The 11,108-nt window shown below is 43.7% G+C and overlaps 1 protein-coding gene across 2 annotated transcripts in view; it reads left to right on the top strand.

Moving 5' to 3' along the window:
• The window catches only part of LOC122091718 (beta-glucosidase 42), a 168,786-nt gene that overhangs the window by 150,487 nt on the left and 7,191 nt on the right, over positions 1–11,108 (top strand). Inside the window, exon 13 of one of the 2 annotated variants that reach the window (XM_042661818.1) lies at positions 9,927–9,957. The exons of the other annotated variant lie outside the window; for it this stretch is intronic. Within the exon in view, the coding sequence (XP_042517752.1) occupies positions 9,927–9,942 (16 nt within the window). The 3' untranslated portion in view covers positions 9,943–9,957. Of the gene's footprint in view, positions 1–9,926; positions 9,958–11,108 lie in introns of those variants that run through there. 2 annotated transcript variants of the gene reach the window in all.

Here is an 11,108-nt window from a genome sequence, read left to right as displayed (position 1 = left end):
GATCGTTGAGTGAGATTGCGAGTGGAAGCGTCAAGGAGCTCTCAAAAATTTCCTGAGAGAGAGATGGAGGAAGAAATGGGAGAAAAAGAGGAACATGGGCTTAAAAGCCCTGTTCGTATTTTCGATCGAGTCGGACCGACGGGCTGACCGACGGGCCAACCTGCCCGCCGGTGGCAGCCCACCAGTTGAGTGAAAACCTTAAAATAAAAATAAAAAGGGACAATGTGGGGGTATTATAATTATTATTCTTATTATTATTATAATAATATACCTGTGAAAAAAAAAGGGGGGGTGTGGATAGCACCTTATGGTCGAGTGGGACCATCGTCCTACACGTTGAAGCACTAGCCCCATATTTTTGGGATTAAGCTATGGCTAGTGCAAAATGTCATACACTATAATATCCCATGCGTTGGCATATGATTATGTGCCGATATAAATTCTGAGGTGCTTAACAAATGTCGTGTGTGGTATGTTCCAGGTGCAAGGACACGATGGTACGTACTAGATCCGAAAGCAATGCACGAGGTACCTCGCATAGTCCTCGTCCGGTCGGTCGACCACCGAATCCCAGAAGGTCCCGCTCTATGGGGCAAACCCCACTTCCACACCCTCCAGAACCTTTTGGTCAAGGTGTGGCACAAGGGGACCCACCTATGACTACACTTCCGAACCCTCCACCGATCATTACTCCGGGGGATGTTGCTACCATAATCCAACAGTCACAGTAGGCTTTCCAACAACAAATGCTTCAACAGCAGCAAGCATTTATGGCTGCTATACAGCAACAGCTAGACCTTTCACAAACGGGTCAACCTCCCTGGATACTTACTCCACAGGACCCGCCTGCAGGGTCTGGCACGGGCCACAAGTGGGAGGTACACCTTCAATTCCACCCTTCAGTATTCCTCCATATGTGGTGCCACCTCCATACCCTTACTATCCGGCGTATGCACCCAATTATCCGTCGACGAATAATACGTCAAGGGTAGTGGAGTCATTCAAGAGAAACTTGCCACCTGTATTCTCTAAGGTGGGAAGTGATCCTCTGGAGCCAGACCAGTGGATCCAAGAACTGGAGAAGATATTTGAGGTGATTGAGTGCACTGAAGCACAGAAACTTATTTGTGCAAGGTTGCAACTCAAGAAGGAGGCCAACTCTTGGTGGCAAGCCTCCAAGCCCATATTGTTGGCTGCTCATCCGGAACCCACCTGGGAACAGTTCAAGGAATTGTTCTTGGCCAATCATTACCCATGTAGCTTCAGGGACCGCAAGGAGATGGAATTTATGGCCTTAACTCAAGGGAGTAAGACTATCCTTGAGTATCAGCAGCAGTTTGAGAGCTTGTTCCATTTTGCCCCTAGGCATATGAGGACAGCTGAAGAAAAGGCTGTAAGATTTTTGAAGGGCCTAAAGGCATCCATTGGGTCTGTACTTGAGATCTTAGATTTGACAGACTATGGCCAAATTGTGCAGAAGGCTAAGACCATGGAAGATAAGCAGAAGGGAGAATAGACCCTCACACCAGGATTGTGGAAGAGGTCAAATCCATTTCCGGATATGGGCAACTCCTCCAAGGCATACCGTGGGTCGTACAGTTCTGGGCCTACATATAGGCAGCCTTATAGGCCATCTGGCTACCCTCCTCGACCAGCTGGTGGTTCAGGCTCTACATCTTTTCACCCGAACACTAGTACGGTGCCTACAGGCCCAAGGCCGCCCCGACCTCCATCTACAGCGGGTCAAGTACAGAGGGGCCCCACCCCAGTTTCAACATCACAGATTCGTTGCTTTAACTGCCATTCCTATGGGCACTATGCTAAATACTATCGGGTCAGACCAGCCTTGCCCTCCAGTCAGCCCTCTACGTTCCGACCTTCCTTAACTCGGGGGAATCAACCGCAGGGAAGGATGTATGCCCTATTAGCTGAAGAAGCTGAGGCTAGCACGGAAGTGGTAGCAGGTACATTTTAAATTTAAGAATTTCCTTATGTTGAATATTGATAACCTGCTGTACTTATATGCATTGTTACACTAGGTGTTCTACCTATATCGGGCATACCAGCCTATGTTTTATTCGATTCAGGAGCTACACATTCATTCATATCTAAGAGATTTTCTGGGAAACTTGGTATGTCACCTAGGACCCTAGATCATGGATGATTGTTAGTATGCTTACTGGTAAAGTTACACAGTTGAAGGAGGTGTATGGGTCGTGCCCAGTGGAAATCAGTGGGAAGAAATTGGATGCACAACTCATTAAGTTCAATATGTAGATATTCGATGTTATACTGGGCATGGATTGGTTGTCGGCTCATCGAGCTAATGTGATGTGTGCTGAAAAATTAATCAGGGTGACAGATGATGAAGGGAAAGAATTGGTTTACCGAGCAGATAAAATGAAACGGCCAAGAAAGGTCCTCGTCTCCGCCCTCCAAGCGGTAAAGTTGTTGGAGAGTGGATGTCAGGGCTACTTAGCATCGGTACTTGATGTTGATGCAAGGGTTACACCTTTAGAAGAGGTAAAGGTGGTTAAAGAGTTTTCCGACATCTTTCCAGATGATCTGATGCATTTACCGCCTGATAGAGAAATGGAGTTTGCCATAGACTTGGTTCCTGGAGTAGCTCCAGTGTCTAAAGCCCCATACAGGATGGCACCAGCCAAACTGAAGGAGTTGCAGATGCAGTTACAAGAATTGTTGGAGAAGGGGTTTATTCGTCCAAGTGTTTCACCTTGGGGTGCCCCAGTATTGTTTGTCAAGAAGAAGGATGGCAGTTTGCGTATGTGCATTGATTACCGAGAATTGAATAAGCTAACCATTAAGAACTGGTACCCATTGCCATGCATTGATGATTTGTTTGACCAACTGCAGAGTGCAAGGGTATTTTCAAAGATAGACCTTAGATTAGGCTATTATCAGCTCAAGATAAAGAGCAGCGACATACCCAAGACAGCATTCAGGACTCGGTATGGTCACTATAAGTTCCTAGTGTTATCTTTCGGATTAACCAATGCACCGACAGCATTCATGGATTTAGTGAATCGAGTATTTCACCATGTCCTTGACAAATGGGTAATTATTTTTATTGATGACATCTTGATCTACTCTAAGACAGAAGAGGAGCACACTCAACATTTGAGAATGGTGTTACAGAGGTTGAGAGAACAACAATTGTTTGCCAAATATAGCAAATGTGAATTTTGGCTTGAGCAAGTTGGATTCCTGAGACACGTAGTGTCTAAGGCTGGAATCGAGGTGGATCCTGACAAGGTGAAAGTGGTAGTAGAATGGGAAAGCCCTAAGAATGTTATTGAAATTCAAAGTTTCTTGGGTTTGGTTGGGTACTATAGGCGCTTTATTGAGAATTTTGCTCGGATCTCAGCACCAATGACCAAGTTAACCAAAAAGGGTGTGAAATTCGACTGAGTAGAGGAATGTGAGAAGAGTTTTCAGGAATTGAAGAAGAGGTTGGTGTCGGCCCCTGTGTTGACCATTCCTGAAGGCACAGGTGGAATGACAGTCTACACTGACGCTTCTAAGGTTGGTTTGTGTTGTGTCCTTATGCAACGCGGCAAGGTAATAGCGTATGCATCCCGACAACTAAAGGAATATGAGAAGAACTACCCCACCCATGACCTGGAATTAGCCGCAGTCATTTTTGCCCTAAAAATTTGGCAACATTATTTGTATGGGGAGAAGTGCGAGATATACAGTGATCACAAAAGCCTTAAGTACTTTTTCACCCAGAAAGATTTGAACATGAGGCAAAGGAGATGGCTTGAGCTCATGAAGGATTATGACTGCGACATTCAGTATCATCTTGGCAAGGCTAATGTAGTGGCAGATGCGTTGAGTCGGAAGGCACAGACTGTATCACTCTCACACTTAGCATTCAGCCCACCACTCATACAAGAGGCGACGCTAATGGATGAAACCCTCTTATACGAAGGAGCAACCTTAGAACATGAACATCAACTAGAAAACCTTAAATGGTTGACTGTATCACTGGCAGCTCTACAGGTGCATCCGTCTATTAGGCAAGAGGTGATAATGAAACAACCTTTGGATCCTGAATTGCAGCGAATCAGAGTTAAGATTCAAGATCAAACAATGAACGACCCTGATTTTGTTTTAGCCAAAGATGGGGCATTATTATTTCAAGGAAGGTTGTGTGTGCCCGATGATTTGGATATACAAGACAAGATAGTGTGGGAAGCACATAGCTCCAAGTACTCACTCCACCTAGGAAGTACAAAGATGTATAAGGACCTTAAACAAAATTACTGGTGGCCAAGCATGAGAATCACAATAGCCATGTATGTGGCGACTTGTCTTACATGCCAAAAAGTAAAAGCTGAGAGGCATCGACCTTATGGTACACTTTAGCCACTCCCAGTACCAAACTGGAAGTGGGATAGGATCACAATGGACTTCGTCACCGGACTACCATGCACACCTAAGGGGATGGATGTGATATGAGTGATAGTCGATCGGCGTACTAAGACTGCTTACTTCATACCCATCAAGACCAAGTTCTCTATGGCCAGGTTAGCACAACTTTATATGGATAACATAGTGCGCTTGCATGGAGTGCCAGTGAGCATTGTGTTAGATAGGGACCCAAGGTTCACTTCCAGATTTTGGAAAAGCTTCCAGCATGCCTTGGGGTCACAATTGAATTTGAGTACTGCTTTCCACCCACAGACTGATGGTCAGTCGGAGTGAACCATACAGATATTGGAAGACATGCTCAGGGCATGTGCAATGGAAATGTGTGGTAGTTGTGAAGAATATATACCCCTTATGGAGTTTGCCTATAACAACAGTTAACAAGCTACAATTGGGATGGCTCCGTATGAGGCATTATCTGGTAGGAAGTGCAGAACTCCTCTGTATTGGAATAAGGTAGGCGAACACCGAATGTTAGGACCTGAAATGATACAAATGACTTGTGACAAGGTCGATGTTATTCGGGAAAGGATTAAAGTAGCTCAGTCATGTCAAAAGAGCTATACAGACAACCGCAGGAAAGACACTGAGTTTCAGGTAGGAGAAAAGGTGTTCCTCAAGATCTCTCCTACTAAAGGGTTGCAAAGATTCCATAGAAAGGGTAAGTTGAGCCCGAGATTCATTGGCCCATTTGAGATCTTAGCTTGGGTTGGCTCAGTAGCCTACATGCTCGCTCTGCCACCTTCACTCGGGAATGTTCATAACGTATTTCATGTATCTATGCTGAAGCAATATGTTCATGATCCATCTCATGTATTACCCATGGAACCAAAATATCTAGAAGTTGATATGACCTATACAGAGCAGCTAGCTGAAATCTTGGATCGAAAGGTGAAAACCCTTCGAAACCGCTCCATTTCCTTCGTAAAGGTGCGATCGGCTAATCATTCACTTGAAGAAGCATCTTGGGAGAAAGAGGATGAAATCCAACCCAAGTACCCTCATCTTTTCGAACAACCAAGTACGCCAATTTCTAGGACGAAATTTTCAGAAAGGGGGGGTAAATGTGATACCCTACTTTTTAAACCCGGTCTAATTACACGGTTGACCCGGTTGAACCATGCAGGACCCGAACCGGAGAGGGTTAAGGCGGGTTCCTTAGGGACCATGATGGCAAGGGTAACTTTGAACACCGGTTGGCCGGACAAGTCCGAGTCAGTGCCAGAGGAGACGGGTGTACCCAAGCCGTATACATGCACATATCATAAGGCCATGTACGGATAAAGCAGGCATGTAGCAGTATCCTAAAGTGCATACGTATAATATACCTTATGTCGAGAGTGAGATTCGTGTCGAGAGTCGAATTCCATCAAAATCCCACTTGTTGGCCAATTTTCGGCCCTCAGGTGGGCGGTCATAGGTGGGCGCATCCGCCCACCTGAGTGACCCACCCATGTGTTACTAATAGTTTTCAAAAAGTATAAATAGCTATTATTATGTTTTTATTTTCTCATTTATGACACTTGGGCGTTTGGTGAGAAGAGTAAAGAGGAGAGAGAAAAGGAGGGAGAAAAGAGAACGGAGAAGAAGAAAGGGGAGGAAGAGGAACAAGGAATGGATTTAAGCAGTGCCAAGGCTTGATCTTCCCATTCTGACACCGGAAGAGTGATCCCTAACGATAGATCTGCGTTTAGAGGTGAGCGAAGGCTATATTCCCTAAACTTTCACCATACCCAAGTAAAACCCTTGATTTGGGTAGTGTTTCTTAAGGCCTTGTAAATTCCCCTTGAGATGATGAATCTAAGGTTTAATAGATGATTTATGTGTTGATTTTGAAGGATTTGAAGAAGTGTTTCCACGGTTGGAGGAGCATTGGTGATTTGAGGTGATTTTGGGGTTTTTGAAAGAGTTCTTGAGCAAAGAAGGTAAGATGGCTTCCATTCCTTAAATCTAACCTAGATCTAGGTTAGAACCATCTTATAAGACCTTGAATGTGTGGAGAATGGGTTTGGAAAAGCCCCATTTGATTCTCCAAAGGTTGGGAAGGTTTGGAGAAAAATAGCATTTTCTCGCCAAGACCGGTGGGCCAAATGGCCCACCTGAGGGCACCCGCCTGAGAGGGCAGGCCCTTGGGGCCAATCGGCGGGCCGACCGATGGCCCAACCTACCTGCTGGTCTTAACAGGGCCAATCGACGGGCCCTACCGGTGGGCAGACCGACGAGCCAACCTGCCTACCGATCTTAGCAGGCCCTCGGGGCCAACCTGCCCGCCGGTCATGACCAGTGGGTCAGGACCGGTGGGTCGACCTACCCACCGATCATGATTGGTGGGTCATGACAGGTGGGCTGTCTGACCCGCCCGAGAGGCTCCTGACGTGATTTTTACGTCTGAATGGACCCAAAACGGACGTGCGACCTTCTTTTAGGATTCTAAACATGATTTTGTCATCAAATCTTGTTAGTTTTGACCCCAAAGTGGTGAAATGCTAGCCCCATTCACTCATGATAGGTTCACCAAAACTTACGCTTCTCACACCGGATCTCACCAGTACCAGGCATGAGTCTTTGTAAACTTCAGGTAAGTGGGGAGAGGATGTTTGGCCTTGCTTCAAGGCTTGTTTGGCATTCATTTAATTGTATCTAGACTAGCCATGTCATCATGCAAATGCTATGTAGCTTAGCCATCCTCATATTTTTATGCCATGCGTGTTGTGTTTATTTTCTCAATGTCAAATGGTGATGTGCTTATGTGATGAATGTTTACATCATTGTGCATAATGCATTAATAGACTAGATGTCGTAGTCGGCTTGGAAACAAGTGCAATGGTGGCCCACGGAATGGGACGCGGAGGCACTATGCAATCGTACTATGTCATATAGGAGCATGCAGTGTAGGATTATCATCTTCCCGTGCTACGACCCTTCCCAACAGGGGTTGAGGTGTTGGGTTACCATTTGGGGGGAAGCAGTGGTCGCTGTTGTCAGGTCACTGTGGCGGTTAGACATACGCTCGGCTGGTCATTAGGACAGTCGGCAACCCTGGTGGTATATTCAAGAGGGTCAAACATACTGCTTTTAAATTGCTGGAGTCAGCACCTTTATTTTTTGTCATTTACTTTTATGTTGAGAGTCGGTGGTCGGCATGCTTTACTTTTTCGAGTACTCACGGTGGGCCTTCTCCGACAGCCCTATGGGCGTATCGCGGGATGGAGTTCGTGGCTCGTACCCGGAGTACACGCGCACTGTGATTGTAGTAGCACTAAACCAAAGACTTAGTAATGTTGTTAGGTGGATGTGATTAAAAATGAATTGCATAGCATATAGTGCATATGATTGTGATTGTTGTGTGCACTGCTGTGTGGTCCTTCTTTTCACTTACTGAGCTAGTGAGCTCATCCCACGTGTGCACCTCTTTCAGATGATTTTGCAGGTCACCAGCCTGAGGATCAAGGGTCGGGCCCCACAGTGGAATTCCCTGAGGAGGATTGGTGGGTCCCCGAGGAATATGATCACGGCACGGATTGTACGTGCGAGGGTTGTGCTGTGGGACCACAGCAGTGATTCCATACAGGGTTACTTTTTTATTCTTTTGACGACCCCTTTGTGTACTTGATATGTAAATTGTATTCTTTTTGTGTAAATATCATGCCTGCAGGTCCACATGTACTTAACTATGTATTACAATTTGGGTATCAAGTATATCGGGGATATTTACAGATAAATTAAGTCTTCCGCTGAACTGTTGAATATTTTCTTAGTTGTGTGTATGCTGTGGTTGGATACTGTATCAGATGATCCTGGAAAGTTTGGGTTAACCGGAGTTAACCCTGTCACCGGTCCGATTCTGTGTGAACGGGGTGTGACAAGGGCAATCAAAGAATAGGTGATCTGAGTCTTTTGTTCCATTCCAACAAAGGGTGCAGGCTCGGGAGATCGGCATCTGACAATGGATAAGGAAGGATTGAGTCGGGAGGCAATTGAAGAGGGCCCTCCAAATAGTGAAGCTTTGCCGAGGGATGTGATATCTGAACCAGACGATCTTGTGCGAAAGCAAAATAATTCATGTTGGTCTGATGAAGTCCCAGGCTGCTTTTGAGCTAAAAACACCCAAAGAATTATGAAGCCATAAGGTAGTATCGTTCCCACCATAGGGGCTAATAGTGGGGAGGTTGTCCCAAATGTGAGCAAGAGCTGGGAGTCCAACTACCATTGTTGATGATATCAGAGTCCTTTGAGTCTTTTGATAGGCTCACACTATAAATGACTCTGGCAAGTACCTGATGAAGGAGAACACCCAGGGGGGTGCCAATGATCAAGCCAAAGGGAGGTGGAGGATCCATCACCAATCTTGGAGGAGATAGCCTCGGATACCAAGGACCAAGCCAATAAGATTTTACGCCAGACCCATGAGGCATCAGACATAACAGGGGCTGTCCAGATGGAGTTCGAACGGAGATGGCCCGAATAAATCTAATCAACCCAGATACTTTTCCTCTTTGAAGCAATCTTCCAAATTAGCTTAATAATTCCAGCTGAGTTGACATCTTTTATATGCCTTAATCCCAAACCACCCTTAGACTTGGGCAAACAGATCTTGGCCCAGCTAATGGGGTGAAGAAATCTTGAAGACTGAACTCCTTTCCATAAAAAGGCAGACATAAGAGATTTCAATAGCTTGATTGTGGATTGAGGAAGCCATAGATGCCAGACCAGTAAATGTGGGAAGCATGGAGGAAGGTACTAGCCAAATAGACCCTTAGGTCTGATATGGGCTATACTATAAATAGCTTTGGGTAGCATTACCCTAATTGAATTGCTGCTAATAGTAAGGAGAAGAAGAAGGAGAAAGGACAAGGAAAGAAGGGAAGAGGAAGAAATTGAGAGGGAGTCACTGCACCTAAAATTGCTTCTGGACAGTTCTACACCCAGGTGAGAATTTAGCCAAGTAGTCAGGGTTAGGAATATTAGCTAATTAGGGATTGTAATCAAGTCCTTGTGAACTAATTAGCTGCCTTGTAGAAAAAACCCCAATTTCAAGAAGGGTTCTGCGACCCAATTTGCATAGTATTTCGCAATGGTTAGTTATTTAATTATTGATAAGTTATGGTGTGATGTATTAGTGAGTGGTGGTTATCTATTGTTTGTAAGGCATGGAAAGAATGGAGTATGGTATAACGACTACTTCCTCAGCCCTATTTATTAGCAAAAGTAAAGGAATAAAGATAGATATTGAAATCCCAAAATTATCTCAAACAAGATGAGATAGGCTTCGTCACTCCAAGCTAGACACCATTGCCTTCATCAATAAGGCCAAACCACCTATTCTCTTTCCCATTTCTTCTGTATCCTTCTTTATTTTCTCTCATCTCCCCTTGTGTGCACGTAACAAAATCAAGTAAGTTATTCATTGTATATCTACCCTAGTGAAAGTGTTATTTATTTGCACATTGATTCCTTTATTTGCCTTTTTATAGGTATAGTGTATGCTAAGTTGAAAGACTCAAACTCAAAAACTGCCACTCGTGTCATAGATTTAGCTACAAGTGTCAAATTTCAGGTACTGCTACAGTGCATCACTCCATCTTTTATGGATCTGTATTTGCAAAATTAATGATTAAACTATATTTAAGGACTAGAAATTAAACAAACACAATTATGAATTAAATAATTAATTAATTTTTTTTTGTGGAAAAACAAACGCAATTAAGGATAATAGAAAATGAAGATGTAATACAAATATAAGTTTGAAATGTTAGATCTAATTTAGGGTTCACATCAGACCCTAATTGATTTCCATATAGACAACTAGAACACGATATCAAATAAAACCAAATGTTTGGATCAAAATATAGAATATGTGTACCTGTCACCTAGTATGCTGAAGATGATCGATGTTGGTCACTCCCACTTTCACTCTATTGGCTTGGCTAGGGATCTTCTATAGCCCCTTAGACCTCCTTTGTTTTCTCACTTTAGTGGTAAAGTAGGGAATAGTGAATACTGGCTGTAGGGACCCAAAACACAGTATTTATGTTACTATCATGCACCAAAAACCTTAATCCATAATGGGTTGGGCTAGCATATCCCTAAACTTGAGAGTGGACCGAACCAGTTCATACAACTTGATTCTCACCCATGTAATCAACCTGAATAATTAATTTAGCCCATAAATCCAACAATCTCTCACTTGGGCTACATTAATTATAAGGATGTCTTTTAAATTGGTATGACCATAGAATCTTATTACATTAACCACTCTTATTGTGATTCAGTTGAAAAACCACTCACATCGAACAACAGCAGAAGATACACCTCAATATACGGCATACAATTTTCTGTCATTACAAACATAAGTAAGTTTCTCAATATGAATCTATGTGGGATACTATCATAGAAACATTAACGTATCTTCAAATTACACTATTGTCATTCCATGTAGGTTCTTAACTGTGATATTAACCTTCACTAAGGCAAATCGCCTTTGATCTGGGGTTAATATCTAACTGTGGCTTGCTACCTATAAACTGTGGCAAATATTGCCTTTGAACTGTAACAAATACTGTCTTAAAATGTGGCAAACATTACCTTTTGAACTGTGACAAAATATTGCTTATAACTGAGACAATTACTGCCTATAAAAACATTCTCAAATGAAA

The sequence above is a fragment of the Macadamia integrifolia genome, chromosome 10, assembly GCF_013358625.1.
Source record: "Macadamia integrifolia cultivar HAES 741 chromosome 10, SCU_Mint_v3, whole genome shotgun sequence".
NCBI classification, from domain to species: Eukaryota; Viridiplantae; Streptophyta; class Magnoliopsida; order Proteales; family Proteaceae; genus Macadamia; species Macadamia integrifolia.
The sequence above is the reverse complement of the archived record's forward strand: the minus strand, read 5'-3'. Positions and strand labels throughout refer to the sequence as shown.